At 42.7% G+C, this 23,683-nt stretch overlaps 2 protein-coding genes across 2 annotated transcripts; both read right to left on the bottom strand.

Moving 5' to 3' along the window:
* Positions 1-919: 919 nt before the first annotated feature.
* Positions 920-7,509, bottom strand: LOC128413788 (mannose-binding protein-like). Its single transcript, XM_053388205.1, has 5 exons — positions 7,144-7,509; positions 6,072-6,246; positions 4,414-4,521; positions 2,594-2,677; positions 920-1,958 (listed from the first exon to the last, which is right to left on the bottom strand). Exons 2-5 carry the CDS (start codon positions 6,235-6,237, stop codon positions 1,585-1,587), a joined length of 732 nt encoding a protein of 243 aa, XP_053244180.1. The 5' UTR covers positions 6,238-6,246; positions 7,144-7,509; the 3' UTR covers positions 920-1,584.
* A 4,483-nt stretch (positions 7,510-11,992) lies between these two features.
* Positions 11,993-18,892, bottom strand: LOC128413397 (pulmonary surfactant-associated protein D-like). Its single transcript, XM_053387432.1, has 5 exons — positions 18,661-18,892; positions 17,075-17,256; positions 15,434-15,550; positions 13,588-13,671; positions 11,993-13,049 (listed from the first exon to the last, which is right to left on the bottom strand). The coding sequence occupies exons 1-5, from the start codon at positions 18,684-18,686 to the stop codon at positions 12,676-12,678; spliced, it is 783 nt and encodes a 260-aa protein (XP_053243407.1). The 5' UTR covers positions 18,687-18,892; the 3' UTR covers positions 11,993-12,675.
* Between the last annotated feature and the right edge of the window lie 4,791 nt (positions 18,893-23,683).

Genomic DNA, 23,683 nt, shown 5'->3' with positions numbered 1-23,683 from the left:
ATATTTGTTAATAGCCTCTAAATGCCAAATGTGTCTAAGGTTCCCCATTCCTGTGAAAAACCAACCACTTTGGTGCCATACCTGGGCAACATGCATGCTAGAGAGATATAATCCTTCCCCCAAATTGAGAAAATGTGCCAATCTGAAAGGAATTCTGTAGAGAATGCCTGTAGGGATTTTCTACTCTAGGACCCACTAAATTAGTTTCAGACTTGGATTTGCTAAAATCAAATTGACCTATAGAGTCCTACATAGCTTGAGACCTCTTTCATATATACCTAAGCCTCTAGAACATATATGGAGGCCCACCTCTATGTGACCTTTCTGTCTGAACTACAGGAGATGGCCAAAAGGGAGAGAGAGGGTTGTTGCCTAGGGAGGCTTGCCTGCTAGGTATGCTAATTTCCTTGTGATCTGAGCCTTAAAAAACCATCACCTGAAATACGTCAGTCTCTGCTTTTATGGTGGTTGTGTTTTGCCCTATGAGATTTGTTCTAGTTCTCAGTATGATTAATGCAGGTGATAGTGGGCATCATTTCATTTACTCTTGGTTTTGATTTTGGGTTGCTTTGTTCTATTGACTTTAGTGTTGTGCTGGCATACACAGACCTCCCCTCCCTCATTTAATCCCAACAACCTTGTGAGGTAGGCTAGGGCTGAGAAGGCAGTAACTGGCCCAGGGTCACCCAGTGAGCTTCATGCCCAAGTGGGGATTTGAACCCTGGTCTCCCAGGCCCTAGTCCAACACTCTAACCACTGCACCACACTGGCTCATCTCTTTTAATACCTAACTCATGTTGCAAGAATCCAGAACCAACCAGAGTCTTCTGCAGCATGTACTCTCAGTGTACCTGTACTTAGAAATTAATAAATATACATTTCACTGCATGTAGCACTCTAGACACTGTAGTATACAAGTATACTCTTGCTACTCCTAAAACATATGGACTGTTTTACTTATTCATCACATGGCTGCAATTACAGCAGAACAGAATCTAGTACATGAAAGAGATTCATGAAAAACACAGCTTTAAATTTGTGAAAATGACAACAATAAAACAGAAGGGCAGATCTCCAGTCTTTCCAGGTGCACATCTAGACATAGCTGAGGCATGCTGATGAGGTTAAATGGTTTTCCACAATTAATAACATAGTTGAATATTTTGCAAATTAGACTAATAGGGTTTGTGGGTGGTGGTTTTGCATATGGCACTCTTAAGCCTAAAATGGCACATCCATCATTGAGGTTGGCAGACTGACAGGAGCCCCCTCCCCCAGGTTGAAAGTGGTGCAATAGAAGCATTGTTGCCCTCTCTATCATTCTGCTAAATATGTTTTGCAGCTTTTTGTAACATTTCAAGAAGTTGAAAAAGCCTTTTGACCAAAGATTACTGTGGCACAAAAGCTGTGTGTGCAGAGCAGCAGAAAATAACCCTTCTGTCATGCTACTTTTAGCTATCTTAAAAACCACCTCTCTCTCCACCTCAAACTTAAAAACTGCAAATTTACTGTGCCATTAAGTTAATAACTGTGAGCACAGGCACCCACAGGGTTAAGCATCTTTTGGGGGTGGGGGTGGAGAAGTTACAGTTCACAAACAGTCAGTGTTTTCCGTTCACAATCCAAATCGTTCCACTGTCCATCCTCAACTATTGTAACACAGTCCTCTTTATTACCAGAGTTATTGGGCTCTCCTTGTTTCCAATTTGTGTAACTTAGGGGTGCCCCATTCACATACACGAATCTCCCTTCAGTTTGGATATCGTTGATACCGAGAAAAACAATCTTCGAATTCCTCTTTACTATTTCCGCCAAGGCTGCATTTTCTGCTGCGTTCTTCGGGGTGGCAAGAGCCGCACCTCCATTTTCACACAGTCTTTTCCCATTGGAGTAAGTTAGTTCTTGACCAGCTGTAACAAAAAATTTCTCTCCGACTTTCACCTGCTGCAACATCACAACTAGACAGAGAGAGAAAAGCACAGTTGCTAAGGATAATGGGAGTTGTAGTCCTACGACATCTGGAAGGTTCCAGGCTGTCGGAGGCTGCTCTTTAGGTTCATCAATATCCTACACACTGAGAAAAATCTGTCATTTTCCTCCACACCCCACCCACAATCATCAGTGCTTTGAGTCCCATTGTCCCACCTCAAAAGCAAAACAGATTAGCACCCACTCAACCCAAATTTTGTTTTTTCACACATACAGAATGTTGAACAAGCTGATTAATAAAGGATCAATTTTGTTGGTTGTAAAATCTGCATGGGATGACATGATCACCTCACTTTTTGTGCGGAGAGTATAACCTGGCTCTAAGTAATATAAAGAGATGAGACAATAGTAGAAAGTTTGCAACATATGAGCTATTGACAACACAGACTGACTCCTTTATATGGGCAAATCTTAGTTAGACCCATCTGCATTATACATTGAAAGTTGTATCATACCATTTAAACAGTTATGGCTTCTCCCAAAGAGTCCCTGCATACCTTGCTATTAGCTTGTTGTTTTTGCACTCGCACTCACACACACAACACAAGCAACCATTTAAAAACAAATATAAGAACAAGCATTGAAAATGCATATTCCATCTTACTCTTTTTATACTTGGTAAGGTCAGCTTGAAGAGTCTGGATTTTCTTTTCCAAAGCAGTTAATTGTTGTTGAGTGGAAGTAATGGCTAAGGTGAGAAAATGAAGATATGGTTCATACGGTTAAGCACAAATGATTTATATTGGAAAGTTGCCACCCAGACCATTAACAATTCCTGACTCTGTACTACATGCTGTCCTTTGTCACCCGTGTATCAGTTATTTTTATATGACATTTATATCCTGCCTTTCTTCCATAATATAGCTGAAGGCATTGAGGGTCCCAGGTGCCCTGGTCAGGGACTGACTAGATCCAGTCCTACTTAGCTTCAGCCAATGTTCCTGCATTATGTGCCTTCAGCCCATTCCTTGGGGCATAAATGCTCACATTCACAAACACAGAAGCCCTTCTGCCAAAAAGAGAGATGCAAAATATAGTAAAGGAAGAAGGGAGATAGGGACCGCTTGTTCACTGGGGGCAGAAGCAAGAAGCATCAGGCATGCACTTGCCAAACTGGTGTTCTCATGATGTTTTGGACTACAACTATCAGTGCTGGTTGTGGCTGATAGGAATTGTAGTCCAACACATCTGGACGGTGCCAGGCAGGTGAAGGCTGAACTACAGGAAAGGAGGGTTTTTCTGTTTTTGTTTTACTAATGTTTAATCCAATTATAGGACCAGTTCAGCAGCAGATTAAGCTGCATAGAGAGGTCTGTGACTTCCTTGGAAGCATTTCTCTTGGGCTCCTGTTGTGGTCCCAAAGCAGTGATGGCCAAACTTGGCCCTCCGGCTGTTTTGGGACTGCAACTCCCATCACCCCTAGCTAACAGGACCAGTGGTCAGGGTTGATGGGAATTGTAGTCCCAAAACAGTTGGAGGGCCAAGTTTGGCCATCACTGTCCTAAAGGATCTACATTGGTTCCTGGTATGTTTCCAAGCAGAATTCAAAGTGTTGGTGCTGACCTTTAAAGCTGTAAGCGGCCTTGGCCCTGTATACCTGAAGGAGTGTCTCCACCCCCATAGTTCAGCCTGGACACTGAGGTCTTCCTCCAAGGGTCTTCTGCTGGTTCCCTCACTGCAAGAAGCGAAGTTACAGGGAACCAGGCAGAGGGCTTTCTTGGTAGTGGTGCCCTCCCTGTGGAGCGCCCTCCCACCAGATATCAAGGAGATAAGTAACCATACAACTTTTAGAGGACACCTGAAGGCAGCCCTGTATCAGGAAGTTTTTAATGTTTCATGTTTTATTATGTTTCCATATGTGCTGGATGCTGGTTGGGCTGGGGTAGAAATAATAACATTATTATTATTAATAATTATTATTCCTGATTTACAGTAGATTATCCATGGAGTACTTTCAGATTTCTGTGGTTCAGTTTATACATCCAGCAGGCTCAAAGTGCTTGCTCTATGTGGGTCTGCTGCAGCCAGGTTCATGCTGTGATGATACGAAGACATCATTGTATGAATTGCCCCCACATTAGTTTATCCACAAGCTGCCCCTGTTTAAATGATGATGGCATCTTTAAAAGGTGCCACTTGAATAATAGGGAACAGGACGGCTCTGAATGCCCTAACCCCACTGTGACACTGGTTGACATAAATGGTGCTTCTACATGAACCCACAGATGTATTCCCAGATGCAATGGCTTGGGGACCACAAGATGCATTTTGGCCCTATGATTTTCTAAGCAAAGCTTTCACTGAAGAATAATTATCATGCAAACCATTCACTGGCATTCACAAAGAAGAGGTTATGTTGGTCTTGAAGTGCCCATTCATGTCTTTCTGAAAGCAAAATTAAGCAAGAGAAAGTTGATTTCTTACCTGCCATTTCTCCCTTTTCTCCTTTCTGGCCTGGGGGCCCTGCAATTCCAGGCAGTCCAGGAGGCCCTGCCTTCCCAGGAAAACCCTGTTGGCCCCTCACTTGGACTCCTTGTGTTTGAGAAAAAGAAACAGCTTTCGGATACTATTCCCCCGTAACAAACAGCCAACAAGGAAAAAAGGTCACTTTAAATAATACACATTCACACTCCTGATGGCAGCCTTCGTGATAAGATGTTCCTAGAGCTCACCTTGTACTCAGCGGATAATTGTGATTCTGTGCTGATGCCACTGCAAATCATCGCAAATGTTTATTATCCTCCTGGTTCCTATGTATTTATCCTGCTCACTCTGTTCCCTGACTCCCCACCAGCTCTGCCTAGATTTGCTTTGCTCCACAATCTTTCTTCCACTACACAGTGCATACATGCGCTCAGCACATACATACAGACCAGGCATATCTCCCTCTCCTGCCTCCTCTGTCTCTCTCGCACATTTCACATATACACAGCTTCACATACAATTATACCTTCTGCCTCTCTCCCTTCCCCAGACAATGCGCTCTCTCTCTCCCCCCCCCAAGTGCATCACTCCCCCCATCACATAGATCATTCTCTTTCTTCCCAAGAGGATCTCCGCACTACAAATCCGCCTTCAAGCTGTCTGAGAAGCTCAGTGTGTAAATATGTTTAGAACTGGTTGCTCCAAGCTCAGACTGCATAGCTCTAACAAGCCTTTCTTGTGTTCTTATACTAATAATGTAGGAACTTTCACTAGTGTCAGTGGCGTAGCATGGGTTGTCAGCACCCGGGGCAAGGCAAGTAATTTGTGCCCCCTAACCCGTGGATTTGCGCCCCCTAACCCATGGATTTGCGCCCCCTAACCCTAACCCTCAGATGTTGCGCCCAGTGCGGCCGGCCCCCCTGCACCCCCCACACTACGCCACTGCTAGTGTATCTAATCCAAGTTTTATTGCCTGTGTGTTCCGGCTGATGTATGGAAAGCACATGTACCCAACCTTTGGAGAGTTTGCAAGTAAACCACTTTTAACTCACCAAGCATGTGGTCTTTTCTACGTTAAGGGAAAAGGGGAGTTTTGGAATTCACACGGGCATATTTCAAAGGTCTAACATCCTATATTTACATGCTTTACTTTCCTGCATATGTTGTGATTTAAAATATCTGCTAGGGTTTGCTCAACAAAGAGTATCAGCCCCAAACTGATCTTGGCATCCAGGAATTCTCCTTTTTGAGACCTATTTTTCCCTTGCCACCAAGAGGGACAAGGGAAGCTATTCAGTCACTTCTCTCTTCCACCTCCAATGCTCAAAGAGAAGAGCTTGGAAAAGTGCTATGAAGCAGCCAGCCACCACTCAAAGCAAAAACATCCAGGGCTTGCTTTTCAGAACCATGGAGACAGTCCGCACCCTGTCCCCATGCCTTTTGGGACCTTGGAAAACAGTATGACGTCAATGTAAGCAAATAGAGGAGGGAGAGAGAGAGAGAGAGAGAGAGAGAGAGAGAGAGAGAGAGAGAAGGGTTAAATACATAGCAATGTGTAACCACCCTGCCAAGTCACACACACACATGAGAAACCCAGCTGAGATATAGATGAGCTATCATAAGGTTCCAAAGATTACCATATAACTATATGGAGATACCTTGGTCTCCCTTCTCTCCCTTGGGACCATCTCTCCCATCTCTTCCCGGTAAACCAGGGATTCCTGGGTTGCCACATGCCATTACTGTGCAAGTGTTTGTTTCAGAATCAGTGGCCAACGCCAGCGATGTTCCCAGCATCAGGGCGATGAAAATTCGAAGATACATTGCTGATACCTTAGACAGATAACCAGTTAAGAGGAAATTATTTTGAGATCTTTTAGAGGTTGCCTATGGCCACTCTGCTGTTCTTTTTCTGTCAGTGAGAGAGGACTCTGTTTTGGCCTCTTAAGATGAGACTCTCAGAAAGCCATCAGCCCACCTGTCAGTGTGTTTTGCGCCATTGAAGGACATTGGTCAATGTGAATTCTGAACAATTGTTACTTTACCCAAATGATCTTGGTGTTATAGCTGTGTGAGACAACTGCAAATGCTGTTGGTTGGAGAATTCTAGCTTCTGCACAGAGCTACAGTTCTGGTAAATGAGCCACTGTGGCAGCTTGAGGACCATAAAAATTTGTGCCCCGGGCTTTTCAGACTCCTCTACCCATGTACTATTGAAACCAACGGGGCACATTGATTGCCAGATGTGATTCCCCCCCAGCTCTCCTACCCCCACTACTATAAATAGTATTTCAGCTGTCATACTAAAACAGATGTGTCAATAAGACAAGTTTATCTGATTAATTGTCTGCCTTTGAACCAATCCATTGCTTAATCAAATAAATTTAAATAAATGCCCATATTACCAATTTTTCATCGCCAACAAAATAAAGCCTGTTGCATATTGTAAGGAAGACATTTTAAAAAGCATGCCTCTAATTCAGTCCCACAAATTAAAGCAATTTAAAGTGGAATGGTAAATCAACTAACAGCACACTCCTATCTCTGTCTATTCCAAGATAAGTTCTATTGAATTCAAACTTTCTCACTCCCAGGTAAATGGGGTTAGGATTACATTCAGGCTTATTTTGAGAATAGGAAACAGCAGATGGATTAAACTATTTTGTAGAACTGGAGGAGTTTAACAAGCAAAGTTTTCATCCAGCATTAATCTGGAGCAGCATTACTTACCGGTTCCTCATATGTTTCCTTGATCAAATGAAGCAGCTCAGCTGATTTGAAGAGAGATGAAGGCTAGCCAAGAAAGGGGAGGATTTCTGTTTTGCTTAGAATGGTGGGGAAAAAATCAGTAGAAAAATCCCATAGATAAGTATGTTTTATTTTATCTCTGCAGATTGCAAAATTGTACTTTATACACCAGCACTTACTGGCACGACTGCATGAGGTGTTTCAGCATAACCTTTCCCCGCCAGTCAATTTACTGGAAAACAGGGACAAATTCTAGAACTTGCCCTTTCATATAATCAATGGAAGTGCTTCTTCCAGCAAATAGATCTACAGACATCTTATAGACCTGTGATACAGAAATCTGTTATATTATGCATTATAGAGATACAGAAATCTAAAATGCTTTATACTTTTTGCAGCATTATCAGAAAGGTTGGGCTGTCAATCTATAACCATTTTGAACCTTCTGATGAGTTTGTTCAGAGTAACCTTCCTTGTAAGCTCTCAGATAAGTAAGATAGGTGAAACCAAAGGGAAGTAAACATGTTTTTGTTAAAACCATCCAAGTTTCCCAAAAGTAATGATGATTAAATCCACATATGACCTCTCCAAGCAGTTAAGCAGAGTTCCAGAATATCTGGAGAGGCCATAAAGCTCTTTGCAAAAGATTAAGCTAGCAGTGAACAGTAGATTTAAAGCCAGTCGAAACTGAGGCAAAAGAGGGTGGTGGTGAACAGTTATTTATCCGTGTTTCAACACTAGGCCCTGTTTCCAGTCACAGAGGATATTCCCTATTCAGAAAGGCTGGATGTGGCTGATGCCATCCCAGCTGTTACACCAGAATCTAAACTGGAACCTGGGAAGTATTTTTTTTCCTTTCTTTCCACCCTGAGAAGTGTTTTGGAACCTAAGGGGAAAACACAAGAACAAAAAGAGCAAGTTCAGGTAGAGTGGATGGCCACACCTGAGAAAGAAGAAGGGTGGATCTACACTCATGGTTTATAATGTTAAGGAAGGGTTAAGAAATTGGTTTCACCACGTAGATGGACACATTGTGTTCCGCTTTTAATGTTCATAATGCGTTATTAAAATGAGACACCAGAGGGCTCTGCAGAGCAACCAGGAACCAGCAATAGGGAAATGACGTTTTGACGGACAAAACAAGGTAAGAAATGCTTTTAATCTACAAGTCTGCCCTGTAACGTTTTAGAATGATATATCTAATATACCATTGTAAATAAGATATTATTAGATATTAGATATATCATTCTAATAAAGTTAAACATGTCCCTTGTAGATCCAAGCAAAGTAAAACAAATCCCATTATTCTTCATTGAGCAGGAACATCTTAGGATCAGGCACTGCCTGGAAGTAGGGTGGCTGTGGGTCCTACTTTACAGAGGACCACCCTTTACTGGAAAGGGTCCCCTTTTGGAAGGGTAGCCTGATTCAAGTATAAATCACCATAAGGATGGAGAGCAGGGACCCATGAACAGGCAGCAGCACCCCGAGCTGCAGACTGACACAGCTCAGTCTTCCCCACAAGCCCACCATGGTGAGGTGTGCTCTGTTTATATCCAAATTATAGCAAGTTTTATGCAAATGTGTGTCATCTTTTGTACTCTTTTTTTGATGACATGTACATGGCTACCCCAGCTGAGGGACTTTCATGAATGTGGAGGGGACAGCAAAGTATATCACAGGGTAACAGATTAATAGATTTGCAGAGTTAGAAGGGACCACAATGGTTATCTCCTCCTGCAGTGCAGGAATCTTTTGCCCAGCATGAGGCTCAAACCCATGACCCTGAGATTAAGAGTCTCATGCTCTACCGACTGAGGTAACTCAGGGTTTTCAGGTATAACTGCACTGACCGGCAATAATACAAAGGTTTCCTTCCCACTGGTAATAAATATTTTGTCTCCAGCTTTATTTACCACTCCTGTCAAAGCGAAGGCAGCATAAGAGAAGAAAAGTAATGGTTTATACAGTCAGATCTAAGGATTATTCACACGCATGCAGGCAACAGAAGCTTGGAATGGGGACAAGAACATCTTGGGACGCTGTCCCACAAAGCTCAGAATGTTTAGCAACAACCTTTTCTCCTTCCGTTTCAATGTTCATGTTACATGATGGGCCACCATAGTCTCAACAGGGGGTTGGGCCTTGAGCTTCTCAAACAGCAGCTCTTCATAGCAAACAGCAAACCACCTTTGCAACCAAGAAGGCTTTCTAAGGTAGCTTGTGGTGTTTGCAGAGAATCTGCCCAAGCTCTTTGGACCTTGGCGCAGGTTTGTTAATGACAAATATAATCCATTGTCATTGCCATGACACACATCACGTGGAAAGAAGGGGGGGGGGAATAAAATAAATGCATGATAACCATTCTTGCACATTCATGCATCAACTAGTCCATCTGCTCCAACTGCCAGAAATCTTTTATTTTAATGACTGTTCCTTAATTCAAAACATGTTAGTTGCTCAAGAACATAGGGCAAGTTCTTTCTTTCAGAGAACTACCACTCCATTGTGTAGTATCGAGAAATTATCAGGGTTCTAAAATGCACTTTAGATTTGACGTTTCAGGTGAATCTAAGGCATTAATTTGTTTAATTGTAGAATTTAATCCTAGATGGGCCATTGACCTGATCCAGCAACTCTTCTTGTGTATTTTTTTGATCTGTCAGATGCTGGACATTGGAGTGGTTTTGTTTTGTTTTGTTTTGCTTCTGTTATATATTTGTTAAACCTTGCAACTCAAAGAGAGGAAAAGACTGGCGCTCTCTATGGAGTGTTTTTCTGAGGATGTCATGAGATGACAGAGATAACAAAGATGACCTTGATATAACCTAGGGTTGTTCTTACCTGAAGTTGGCCTTACAGGGAACATGTGTTTGCTGATGAAAGTGTAATGCTCCTCAGCAACATAGGGTGAGTATTTAGGGCTTTAACTTATAGTATTGTTCAGTCAGAGGGAAGATCCAAAAGACTGATACAACTGACTGACTCATAATGTGACTCTGAAGGTGGCATCATAAAGTACCAGGGCTTTTTTTTCAGCCAAAACTTGCTGAAACTCAGTTCCAGTTCCTCTCAGGTGGGCATCATTGCCATTATAAGAGAACAAAGTGAGTTCATGGTGTGTTCTGGGAGATCTTTTTCTAGAAAAATAGCACTGTATAGAACCATGTTTGATTCATTCATTATGGCTGCACTTTAGCTCTTACTCATCACTGGAGTAAGTGTAGGAGAAGACAGTTCAGAGAAGAGGGATGACATGGGCTGCACCAGGCTGTATAGATTAGACAGGTGTGGAATGACTAATCTGTACTATATCCACACCTTAGAGCTAGCAATGTAACCCAATGAACTATGCTTCCATTGACAAGATTACTTGCGAGTCTCCAGATCTTGGCAACAGGTTCTTTTCACAATCATAGTACCCTCAGGAACCCAATATCCTTTTCCTTGCAAGGTCTGTGGTTCATAAAAACATCTCCATTGACCTAATGTCCGGTAATAATACAAAGCATTTGGGATTACAGCTAGAAGGCAGTTTAAAAGCATGGATTTTTTCCTCTCTGCCTTATGCAGCATACTTTGACAATGCAAGTTGTCACAGGAATACAAAGGAGGATAGATATTCTGCTATGCAAAAGTAGCCCACTTTCCCTAGGTTTCTCTGTATCCCCAAACTGGTGAGCGATAGGGTCCTGCTTCTGATGGTCAGAAGTTTAGCAGAGTTGTTGGCCTGGTTGAAAGGAGACAAATGGGATCCTCATAACAGAGGGTCCTGGTTGCGCGTAGGACCCCAGAGCTCACCTGATAGGGTTAAAATGGGGGGGAAGGAGCAAGAAGTCCTGGCCATTCCCCTGGGATCACACCAGGCGATTGTAGCCAATAGCCAGTGGGTGGTATGATCCCAGGGGCTTTTAAAACAGCAGTGTGATGCAAGGAGGGGCACTTGCTTCGCACTGTTGAACACCCGCCCACCCTCTCTAGTTTAGGTAGAGTCGCTTGGCCTTGCTTTGGTTTGGGTCGCCAGTTTTGGAACAGGGGCTGGGTAGGAATTTTTCCATTTGGCAGATTGGCTTTAGCCATTTGGTTTTCGCCTACCCCTTAGCAAATCATCACAACTTGTAAGGTGGCGGTTAGGCATTGGCTCAGTTGGATTGTGGGGAGGGGAGGTGCGGCCATCACCTGCCCTTCCAGGAATTGGGTATTCCATTAAAGGAATCTGGGGGTCCTGGATCTCATCCGAAGTCCGCTTGAGGGGCTAGGGCCATGCCAGGACCACAGGAACCCCAGGGTGAGCTTAGGTTGGTCCTCATCGACCTAGCTCCCTCGTTTGGTTTACCCCATTGGACGATCACCCTGAGAGGTGGAGCCAGTTATAGTGGGGAGTCAATGCCTAAGCCAATACCGCTCATGTGATTGTATTTCAATAAAGTTGTGGCCAAAATTTGCCCCAAAACTTAAACTAATATAAGTGCCCGTGTGTATTTATTTTGGGGGTGGGTCTTGGGGCCTTGAGATGCAACAAGAGATAGCTCATCCGAAGTCCGCTTGAGGGGCTAGGGCCATGCCAGGACCACAGGAACCCCAGGGTGAGCTTAGGTTGGTCCTCATCGACCTAGCTCCCTCGTTTGGTTTACCCCATTGGACGATCACCCTGAGAGGTGGAGCCAGTTATAGTGGGGAGTCAATGCCTAAGCCAATACCGCTCATGTGATTGTATTTCAATAAAGTTGTGGCCAAAATTTGCCCCAAAACTTAAACTAATATAAGTGCCCGTGTGTATTTATTTTGGGGGTGGGTCTTGGGGCCTCGAGATGCAACAAGAGATAGCTAGTTCTGGAACAACCCAACCTATGTCCGAGCAACAAATAGCACAAACCTGGAAGAAATGTCAGAGTCAGTAGCCTTATAGGATCAACTGGAAGTCTTTTGGCCTCTTGTGTTGGTAGCTACAATTACCGCTGATCACCTGAAATGGTGGTGAGTGTTGTTGCTCTGCTATTTCTTTCTTCAGCAAGCTCCTATGCTGGTACAGAGCGCAATGTTCCTGAATCCGAATACTAGAATCATTGGTATAATTCCTTGAGCGCCTTATGAGGTTATGCCATGGTCTGAGCTGGAGTAGCCTTTATGATACATTCTTGTGCAGGTGAGGAACAATTCCTTTAATTGGGCTACAAAGAAGGAAATGTCAGTTTTGCATTTTTGGGATTGGTTGAAAAGGCACGTGGGCATTCCAGTGTAGTTTTCTTGTTGTTACCATGGGGATGGATGTTGCCTGAATGTCTGTGTACTCATAGTGTGTATTTTTATTCTTGGACATGCTTTACTAGAAATCACATGCCTCACATTAAATTTGCCATATTCTTTCTGCACACAGTCAGGTAAAGGAAAGTAGCATCTTGAATATCACTTGTGTAACTTACTGTTCAAGCTAGAGGGGTTCTGAATTTTGAAAGAATTAGAACAAACTATTCCTTCGCCTCGCAAACATGGCCACCCCCACACCTCCTGATTTTAGAATTCACAAATGACTAACCACTCAAGTGTGCAGCCTCTGTCATGCCATTTGCCATCTTGATGCATTTCTACACAGTCCTCATTGCCAAGATTATTTGGTTCTCCTGGGGCCCAGTTAGAGTACCCAATGACGTCGCCATTCAGGTACTCAAACCTCCCTTCTGTCGCCATGTCGTTGATCCCAAGGACTGCTCTTCTGTTATACCAGGTCACTATTTTTTGCAGGGCACTGTTCTCTGCCGCATTCCTCGGGAAGGCAAGTGCGCCACCCATGCGCAAGCAAGTCTCATGCGCAGCATGATAATCACCTCTGGATCCATCTGTTTTGAATACCTTCTCACCAACCATCACGCCGTTGGGGGCAAGGAGAACTAGAAAGAGACAGGATTGCAAGGCTTTCAAATCTAATACTGTAAAATGTCAGGTGCATTGATGGTACGGGCAGCATTTTATATTTCAGTGGAAGGAGATAGGTTCTTAGCATGGTTTAAAGCAGAGGAGAGGATGGGAGTAGTGGTTGCACAATGTATGGATGGATGGTCACAGGTTCCCCATCACTTTTGTGAACTCAAATTGCATCAGTAGTAAACTTGAGACAGCAAGAGCTAAGAAGACTCATTCTTTGAAGGTGAAGATTAAGGTGTAATTATGATAGAGGGCTATATATATATATTTATTATGATTATGATTATTGATATTATTAATGTTCCTTATCTATCTGGTTCCTCTTTTTCCCTTTAACTTTTCTTGCTCTTTTCTCTTTTAATTTTGTCTTTCTGATCCTATTTGTTCTAGGTATTATTTTTCTGTATTGTGAAAACTTTAATAAAATATTTTTGGGGGAAATAGTCAACTTGAAGCTATATCAGCCTATTTGGACAAAAGCAAACAATAATTTCCCTTTCTTACCTTTTTGAGTTTTGGTGATGGCAGCTTTCAAACCCTCCAACTCTGTTTCCAAGCCCCTTATTTGTGTTTTAAGGCTTTCCAGCTCTGAATGAGAAAATAGTTGCATTAGATTTCCTGATCAACTGCAAATTCCAGAAGTGAACTTTTTCAAAATATGTATGGATAACAATCTATGGCCAAGCTTTCATGTAGCTATAGAGCTGGTGCAGAGTCTCTCATTTGAGAACAGTGCACCTACTGTAAAACTATAATGTGCCAAGTGGTCCTCAGTTGCTCATTCTTTTAGGTTATTCAAATATTTTTTTTACTGTACACAAGAAGCAGAATAAACTTCCTCCTCTTAAAGAAGTCGAAGGGCATTTGCCAACAGAAACAATAGCTATTCTGTTTTCCAACGTTCAGTATTTCTCTCCTGTTCTGCCTTCTGTAGGAAGGAAATGTAATACAAATAGTTCTTGAGCTCACTCATCTTGGCTGGTTCACTTGGAAATTTTTTTTCAGGTGCAAATTTTGTTAACTTCCTGGACGGCGAGTTGAACTAAATGCCCTCTTGTTTGGAGATTGAATTAAAATAATCTCAGGTTAATAATTGCAAGTGACAGATTTGTGCGGCCAACTATGGGAAGAGAAAGAGACATTTTTGTGGAGAGGCTGTGCAAGTTTTTGCCTTGCAACAGGACAATAGTAGGTCCAGCTGAAGTCCTCTGGGGAAAGGAGAAGGGAGAGGACTCAGAAAAACTGCCAAGAGGTTTTCCTCTTAGGGCTGGGACAGTGTCTGCTGTGGAGTTTCTTTTCTCCCAGAGCTCAGAAAGTGCTTCTGTCTAAGTACCAGTAGCCCTGTTTGTTGGCTCTTAAGATTGCACTTGCAAAGGAGTGGTCAGTGTTTGGATGTGGCTTCTCTTTTTGCACACACTGACATCACCACATCGGGGGAAGAAAGCCGACAACTGCCCTCCAGAACCCCCTAAGTGAGAAATGTCCACATGTGCACACCAGATTAGTAGTAACCAGGGCTTTTTTCCCCCAGCCGGAACTTGCCGGAACTTGCCGGAACTCTCAGGTGGGCACCATTGCCATTATAAGAGAAGAAGGGAGGCGTTCATGGTGAGTTCTGACACTTTTTCAAGAAAAATAGCACTGGTTATAACCATACAGAGGCATTTTATTTTTTAGAGGAAGAGAGTTGATTCAGAAGGAGAGAGCATCTTTCCTCATGGAGTCATGACTGGCCCAGAAACCAAAGGGATATATTTCTTCCTCACTTCTTGACTTTGAGAAGTGTCTGTGGACTTTCGGCCTAAACTTCAAGTCTTTGTATCACTTTTTTGCTAATTTCAATATGAGGCGGTTTCGAAATTTGATCCTCATTATACTTGCACATTGTAGAAGAAAACACTTTCTTCCAATCTATTTGACCGGAGCAATTGTAATTATGTTTATACTTTTCTTGCTGATTATGTGCCATACAGTGCCATACTTGCTGATTATGTGTTATACACTGACACATTTCACTTTGACCAAATAAAAACATAAGGAGGTCAAACAATGCAACTGATATGGAATGGACTACTAGCTCTCACCCTTGCCTACCTCACTGGGTTATTCTGATAATAAATGAGCAAAATGGTGTCAAATGCTTTGTATACTGAAAAAGAGCAGTCAGAATGAATCATTGTCATCATCTTTGTCCTCCTGGTACTTTGCACATCGAGAAAAAAAAAGTTTAACCCCCCCTTTAGATTATAAATCTCTGGTAGGGCTCATATTATTTTTTATTTTTGTACAGTGCCTAGCTATGTTGTTGCTGATGACAATAATAATAATAACTGACAACAACAGCTTTTACCTGGAAGATTACTGTTTCCACTTGATCCTTTTCCATCTATAGAGCCTTTATCTCCTTCTGAACCAGGAATGCCAGTTGGTCCTGCTGGACCCTGTAGTCCTTGAGGTCTTGGTAATCCTATAAAGAAGACCCAAATCAGTTAACTGATATGCGACTTAAAAACAACAACAACAACAACAACAACAACAACTCTGTTTTATAGTGCCTATCATTTGAGGTTACGTAGACAGTACTCCCAACTCTTTTGTCAGAACAGTCACCTTGTCTCCAATGAGATTTTACTTGAGAATTGTGCCTCAGAGTTCTTTGGCTCCTATACTATTGTCCGCTAGTTAAGTGCTGATACCATAGTCCTCCATATGCAGGCATTTATTAGTTGTATCTGTGGAAGGGCCACAGAGATGTACGGAGCTGTGAAGCAGACCATCCTCTTCCTGCTTTGCCAGTCTGATTGGCTTCAGTACCAGCCACGAAGAAAGATTGGTGCAGTGTTCATAGATCACAGAAGAGTTAGAAGGGACCCTGAGGATAAACCCCCTGCAATGCAGGAATATGCAGCTGTCTCATATGCGGATCAAACCTGCAAAGTTGGCATTATCAGCACCATGCTCTAACCAACGGAGCAATCCATCAGTTGGGATAGCTACCAACTATCCAGGTATCCCTCTGTTTCCCCAGTCCAATATCAGAAGCCTGATACCCTTTGCTAGCCTGAGCAAAGGACACTTGAGTGCACAGAACAGGGCAAGGGACAGGACCTGGGTAGGGCCTGGCAAGATGGACTGAGAAGACTGGTGGGTTGCATTTAATCAGTGGACTGCAAGTCCCTCAATCCTCCTGTAGCATGTTAAACATCAGCTTGAGCATTGTGGCAGGAGCCTTTTGCTTATTTGATCTGCTATATGTGTCTTTGTCTGATTTTAGTGCATGTGATGAAGTAGCCTGTGGTTTACCTAAATTACAGTAGCGCTACACCACAGAGCCTAGGGCTTGCCGATCAGAAGGTCAGCAGTTCGAATCCCCACGACGGGGCGAGCTCCCGTTGCTCGGTCCCTGCTCCTGCCAACCTAGCAATTCGAAAGCACATCAAAGTGCAAGTGGATAAATAGGTACCGCTCCAGTGGGAAGGTAAGTGGCATTTCCGTGCACTGCTCTGGTTCGCCAGAAGTGGCTTAGTCATGCTGGCCACATGGCCCGGAAGCTGTACGCCGGCTCCCTCGGCCAATAAAGCGAGATGACCACCGCAACCCCAGAGTTGTCCGCGACTGGACCTAATGGTCAGGGGTCCCTTTAACTTTACCTTTATGTGTCTTTGTTTTATTTTAGTGCATGTGATGAAGTAGCCTGTGGTTTACCTAAATTACAGTAGTTAGATATTCTAGCCTTATGAAATACTATATTACCATAAAATAGTTCTTCCTGACATTGTTGCTATAAGGAACAGGAAGCTGCCCTGTCCCCCATTTCCTGTCACAGGGGCTTTGATCTATTGTAGTTAGCTAAAAAAAGAGCCCACACATACTTGCTCCAAGCTTGTATATGAGAACAGAGTGGATCAAGCTTATATAGAAGTTATTTACCCCATATTTACCCCAAAGTGCACAAAAAGAGAGTGCACCCTCCCCATAAATGTTCTGGTACCTTGATCTCCCTCTTCTCCTTTTGGTCTGGTCTCAGCAGATGCACATATAACTAATGTACAAGCATTAGGAACCCATCCTGGCAGAAAAAGCCTTGGAGCAGAGCTGGTGGTTCTCTGCAGAGATGCTCCCCTTACCAATGGAGAAAGTATTAGAAGTATCAGCATTGTCTGGATGTATGGTCTAAAGTGGGGACAGAAACAAACACAACATCATTAGAAAAGAAGACAACTTAAACTCTGGTCACATGCATACCATACACTGAAAGCACATTTCCAGCACATGGTTTCCCCCAAAGAATCCTGGAAACAGTAGACTGTCACCCACAGAGCAACTGTTCCCAACACTGTTAAGAAACTACAGTTCCCACAATTCTTTTTTAGAGTCATGTGCTCTAAATGTGCTTTAAATTTATGGTGTGGGTGTGACCTTTATCCTAATTAGCAGCTTCTGATTTTAAGAAGGAGATGGACAATATTTGACAGAGAATCGGAACAGATATGGATTTTCAGGATTGTGATTTCAGGTTCTGATCTGGAAAGACAAGGTTCAGCAAACATTGCTTGATGCCCTGTTGAAAGGGGAGAACTAGGGGAAACTGGGACCTTACAAAAGAGCAAGTTGGTGACCCAAAGATTAGAACAAGAGCCCAAAGGTCCTTACATGTGGCACAAACAGGCAGTACCGCAAAGAATTAATTCATTGCTGAATCAGGCGAGGTGTACAGTTTCAGCACCATAGTACACCAGCCTGTTGTGCCAATCATCTTATAACTTGTGCCACCTGTTTTCTACAGCCTTTACATGGTAAGGTTTGGATAAAGAAAATAAAATTCTAAGTATTTGTAACAGGCATCACTGCTTTCGTCAGCGATGCCCAAGTTTTGGATCCTGAAATCTCCCAACTGCATCCTTTGAGTTCTTTGTGTCAAAGCAAACAGGCTGTGATTCCCCCCCCCCCGGACAAATCATGCTGTCCTACAAGAAACTATTATCACTAGCAATAAGGGTTTACTTCCTACCCCGTTCTTGTCCCTGAGTACTAGCATGGTCACCTGCAAAAGAGGGCTGGGCTCCTGTAGTCTTAATAGCCATGCAAAAGTGGGGATTTCAGCAGGTGTAAATTGCATGCCCCTATCAGCTACACAAAGGTGTGGAAGCCCTGTCATCTGTTGCATCTGGCCACCCTACAGAATACAGATGTATACTTTCGCCAATCCAGGTGAATGGGTGTGATTCCTTCCTATGCAAAGAAGCATAACTTCTGCATCTCGGGGAATTGCTGAAGTGATGGTGAAATGCTGCCCTACCTGGGGCCTGGCTGCAACTCCTATGCATGCTTGCATGGGACTAAGTCCCACTGAGCACAGTAGGACCCTCCTTGTACAGAAAGAGCACCAAGAAATATAGCACAGCCTCCTGGGGGCCCTGCAATATATGGTACCTCTTTTCACCTTCCCTTCACTCCCATTATAATCACAAGCATTTTGCTAATCTATACAGTAATCAAATGCATTTAGAGTATTTCGGTCCAAGAAGTCCCTGTTGATTTTATCACACTGAAAGAATAATATACAATCATTTATACCTGTTAGGATTCTTTGTTTGGTCCATGTTTGGAGTTCATATCAAAAGTCCAGTCACTTTGTAATTTCCGTTTTGTTCCACAAAAGTCTTAGCAAGACTAATTTAGGAGGCATTCAGGATTCCATTTATAGACCAAGGGTTATGTAACAAGAGCTCATGTTTCTTATGCAAAGCATTTTAACCATTAATATTTTGCTTCACGATCCTCAAACGATCAAAGCAGGTCTGTTGCTTTCAAGTGGGACTTCTCAAGAGCATGGTTTCCGGGTTCCTGCTATAGACGCTGTTAATCCAACAAAGCAAAACACAAAGGAAGTATTGTCCAGTGGTGGTAAAATACATGCAGAGAACAATGGAGCTTGCCACTTCAAAGTAAACAATTCAAAACAAATTGTTAACTCATTACTGAACAATTTACAGTACTTGTTAAGGAGCAATTGCTTAAATCAATCCACTGGTGGTAGCAAGCACATAATATTTGTGGCTTGGTTTTCTGTCTTGGGGGTGCTCCACTAATGGGACTTATAGTCACTTATGGTGGGAGTGTCAGGCAGTAAGCAAGTATTGATATGATGTATTGCGTGTGATTTCTAAAATTCTGAATTTTACAGTGGTTAAAGACCCAGACCTTGTTATCATTATTTTGAGGAGCAAATAAATATATTTTATTTAAGTGATTAATTAAAATCCATTTCCTGGGAGCAGCCCAGATACTGATCACATTCTTATGGAGAAGTGATTGTTAACTGTGTAAAACTGGTATGATAGCATTTGGATAGCATTTGCGCTTGTAGACAAACTAACACAACAGTGAAATAGTAGTCAGAGGTGACATTATCAAATATGGTTTTTGTGATAACTGGTCTCCATTTCTTTCATTACTTCCTCGTTCAAAGAACCTTCTGTTTACTCTACTTTTTGGACAGGTATGTTAGACTGAACATCTTGATATTCCAGATTTTCTTTGTTTAGATATCATGTAACTGACTCTCTCTAAAGTTTAAAGAAGGTTGTGCTAATTTTATAAGTATGTTGTCATAATCAATACTATATGCTTGGCTTTTGTAGATAACATTATTTCAAAAGTTTGTAAGGAGGATGCACAGCATTTCCTCTCTCCCAATGTGATCTTTGGAATGTTTTGATTATTTTATGGCATGCTTACTGTTTCCTAACATTTTGCACTTTTTGAAACAAAAAATTCAAGATCTCTAAGAGCTTTACTGTATAAAGTGAATAATTGTTCTCCCTCCCCTTTCTAATATCATCTAAAATATTTGAATATGCACAATATGTACATCTTTTCTCTTGTTTAAACTAGTCAAGTCTTTGGCTCCTTTTCATACACCTCATGCTTGTAGCTGTCTCTAATATTTCTCAATACCTACCATGGAACACAGAACTCCAAATGAGGGACAATGCCAGGATGTTCAAGACTTGAAATCTGAAAATCCTTCAAAATGCTTTCTGAGGGTTGGAATTCCAAAAAGTTGGGGGGGGGGGATTTGTTCCAAGGTTCAGAGTTCCAAAAATTCCTGAACACTTGTTCCAGGGATAAAAATTCCAAAAAAGGTATGACAGCTGGAATTCTGAAAAATGCTGAAAACATGTTTCAGTTAATCTGAAAATGCTAATAAAAAATAAAAAATGATCTGAATTCAAAATGCCTTCTGAGAGTCAGAATTCCAAAAATTCATGGGAAAGTATTCTGCATGTAGAATTCTGAAAATTTACAAAAGGTTTAAATTCATTATGATCCGATAAAAGCTGGAAAATCTCTTTTCCCAATGCTGGCTAAGGGCATATATGTTCTCTTAAAAATCATTTATAAACTGTTAAGCTGAAAAGTTGAAAGAGCAGAAAGAAGGTTGAGCGCCCGGAATATTATTATTATTATTTTGCGATCAATGAGAAATGCTGTTCTCTTGGGGTCTGTGTTGGGAGGTTTCCCAGCTGTAACCATTGTTTGCTGTACAGTGGTACCTCAGGTTAAGAACTTAATTCATTCTGGAGCTCCGTTCTCAACCTCAAACTGTTCTTAACCTGAGGTACCACTTTAGCTAATGGGGCCTCCTGCCGCCGCCGCGCGATTTCTGTTCTCATCCTGAAGCAAAGTTCTTAACCCAAGGTACTATTTCTGGGTTAGCGGAGTCTGTAGCCTGAAGCATCTGTAACCTGAAGCATCTGTAATCCGAGGTACCATGTTATTGGTTTATTATTGAACACCCCCCCCCTCCGAAAGTGAACTCCATGGGACTTTAGTGGATATTCTTTTCCTTATTTCCCCCCTTCACCCTGATTTGTATAGGAATAGCTCTTGTAAAAGTAACAAACAAGGTGCCTTTGTACAGGTGTGTTTCCTTCCAGAACCGACTGCCATGCCTTATCCTGATCTTAATACAGTATTCCTTTCTTTAAGCATTATTTGATTTTGTAAATTGATTACTCTTATCCATGGCTACATTCTGGCTGGAGAATTGTTTATCATTATTTATACCCTGTGATATTGTACCGTTCTGTGTGCCAAACTATTGGGGGGGGGTAATTTGTTTTATTTCTGTGGAGTTTTCTATGCTTATTGGTTCCTCATTAATGCCCCTTTCCCATATCTTAAAAGGAAAATTGATTCTACCATTTTGCTTTTAGGAAATAGAAGAGCTGAGCATGTCCTACTCATGGTCCTCTGACTCTGTTCCTGGGAGTTACATGAATTTTCTTTTACACCTGCTAACTGAAAATACTGATGTTCTTCAGTGGTTGCAACTTTTTGCTCCAAAGGGAAACAAGAAAGAAAAAGCTGCTTGTTGCTTATTCCTAGCGAAGTTTATGTCAGCGTAAATGATATTCCTATCATTGGTTCATAATCATGCTCAGGTGTCTTACAGGCCACATGAGCATGAAAAGGGGAAATACTGATATTGCTATGCATTATGCTTAAGTTGGATCATTGTGTTTGTCATAAAGTAACAACCCCTCAGATTAAGTGTATGTAGATGATCTGATGGTTTTGTTGATATTTGCAGATTAATTTCCTTGAGTTGTGGGTTTAAATGTGTTCCCTACAAACACCAGAATCCCAGTCAGGGCTGTAGCCTGGGGGACATGGGGGGAGCGTAGCCCTGGGCGCATGATTCTGAGGCATGTGAAGCAGATGCCCAATGCAGAGATCCCCAGTCCACCTTGCCTGCCGCCAGGGGTTTCTGGGCCCTGGAGCCCAGCCTGGCCTTGCCACCACAACTGTGGCCTCCTCGCTGAATGGCTGCCCGGCCAGTGTTAGGGTGATGCATCCACCAAGGGCTGTCTTGGCCGGCCGGGCTACCCCCATGCGGGCAGGCAAGTGGCAAAGTGCAGCCCCATGAACCCTCCATGTCCCGCACCTAGCAGACAGCGTCAGTGTCGAGGGCTGGGCTGGTGCCTAATATAATGCACATTTGTATGTTATTTTCCACTGACAAGCATTTCTATGGCCGCTTTACCCTAGTATATCCATTTTTGCACACGTTACATGGCCAGAGAACGGCATTGCAAAAGTGCAGGTTTCAATGGGTGGCTTTCTTTCAGATCCTCTCACAGAAGGTAATGTAAAGGTAAAGGGACCCCTGACCATTAGGTCCAGTCGTGGCCGACTCTGGGGTTGCGGTGCTCATCTTGCTTTATTGGCAAGGGAGCCGGCGTACAGCTTCTAGGTCATGTGGCCGGCATGGTGAACCAGAGCAGCACACAGAAACGCCGTTTACCTTCCCACCGGAGCAGTACCTATTTATCTACTTGCACTTTGACGTGCTTTCGAACTGCTAGGTTGGCAGGAGCAGGGACCAAGCAACGGGAGCTCACCCCGTTGTGGGGATTCGAACCACCGACCTTCTGATCGGCAAGTCCTAGGCTCTGTGGTTTAACCCACAGCACCACCCGTGTCTCTCACAGAAGGTAGGTCCTGCTTAAACCTCAGTTAGAGGATTATTGCTGCTGAAACAGTATTTGAACTCTGTCTTTGTGCACCCTTCAACCTGATCCCTGGGTGAAGCAGTGCCATATAATCTTGCAACTGTTGCCTTACCTCAGCCTAGACCTTGCCCCAGCTCCCCACGTCTTGCTCTATTTGCCCAAACCTAGACTCTTACCTGTAGCAAGAACCACCCAACAAAATTGCTCAAAACAGAACAGTTTGCTTCTTTTGCGTGAAAAAGGATGGTCCCCAAATCATATCAAGAGAGTGGCTGCTCAAGATTGTTCTAAAAGCAATGGAGCTGGGATAGCTCAGTCAGTAGGACACAAGACTCTTATTCTCAGGGTCTTGAGTTTGAGCCCCCCTTTGGGGACTGCATTGCAAGGGGCTGGACTGGATGACCCTTGTGGCCCCTTCCATTCTGCAATTCTATGAATAGGTAAGGAGCAAGATGTGTGTCAGGTGGTGGAGAGGTATGTAATGATAATGAACTGGGGCAGTAAAAACTGTTTCAATAATGGTCAAATATGCCCGCATGTCATTAGCTAAACACATAGGTAAATGTTGTATCATTATCACTCTAAAACAGTAACTTCAAGATAAAATATAGTATGGAAAGTATAGAAACAGTAATGGAACAGCGTATTATCCCAAATGTAGCAAACCTACAAATTCAATGGAACAGTCCGATATACGGTCGTACCTTGGTTGTCAAAAGGAATCCATTCCGGAAGTCCGTTCGACTTCCGAAAATGTTTGACAACCAAGGAGCGGCTTCTGATTGGCTGCAGGAAGCTCCTGCAGCCAATCGGAAGCTGCATCAGATGTTTGGGTTCCTAAGAACGTTTGCAAACCGGAACACTCACTTCTGGGTTTGCAGAAAATGTTTGAGTCACAAGGCGTTTGGGATCCAAGGTACGACTGTATTATTAGCTTCTTGGCCTCTATACTATCAGCAATCCTATTACTCTTTGGAATTTGGTACACAATGTGCCTGAAGTTCTCTAGGTGATTCAGTCAATTAAACAGATTTTTGAATGATTTCTGTATATATGAATGAAAAGGTTCTAAAAATTAG

This window comes from Podarcis raffonei, chromosome 5 (assembly GCF_027172205.1).
Source record: "Podarcis raffonei isolate rPodRaf1 chromosome 5, rPodRaf1.pri, whole genome shotgun sequence".
In the NCBI taxonomy this organism is placed as follows: Eukaryota; Metazoa; Chordata; class Lepidosauria; order Squamata; family Lacertidae; genus Podarcis; species Podarcis raffonei.
This window is presented reverse-complemented; position numbering and strand designations above follow the sequence as displayed.

What these genes read in the sequence shown, in the direction of transcription:
- LOC128413397 (XM_053387432.1), bottom strand. Translation starts at nt 18,686, where the DNA reads ATGGACCAAACAAAGAATCCTAACAG. An exon ending in CAAACAAAGAATCCTAACAG is followed by an intron (nt 17,257 to 18,660) that starts GTATAAATGATT and finishes TCCCCACTTTAG; the next exon opens with ACCATACATCCAGACAATGC. An exon ending in CATCACCAAAACTCAAAAAG is followed by an intron (nt 13,050 to 13,587) that starts GTAAGAAAGGGA and finishes GTCTCTTTCTAG; the next exon opens with TTCTCCTTGCCCCCAACGGC.
- LOC128413788 (XM_053388205.1), bottom strand. Translation starts at nt 6,237, where the DNA reads ATGTATCTTCGAATTTTCATCGCCCTGATGCTGGGAACATCGCTGGCG. An exon ending in GGGAGAGAAGGGAGACCAAG is followed by an intron (nt 4,522 to 6,071) that starts GTATCTCCATAT and finishes CTCAAACACAAG; the next exon opens with GAGTCCAAGTGAGGGGCCAA. An exon ending in AGAAAAGGGAGAAATGGCAG is followed by an intron (nt 2,678 to 4,413) that starts GTAAGAAATCAA and finishes TTCTCACCTTAG; the next exon opens with CCATTACTTCCACTCAACAA.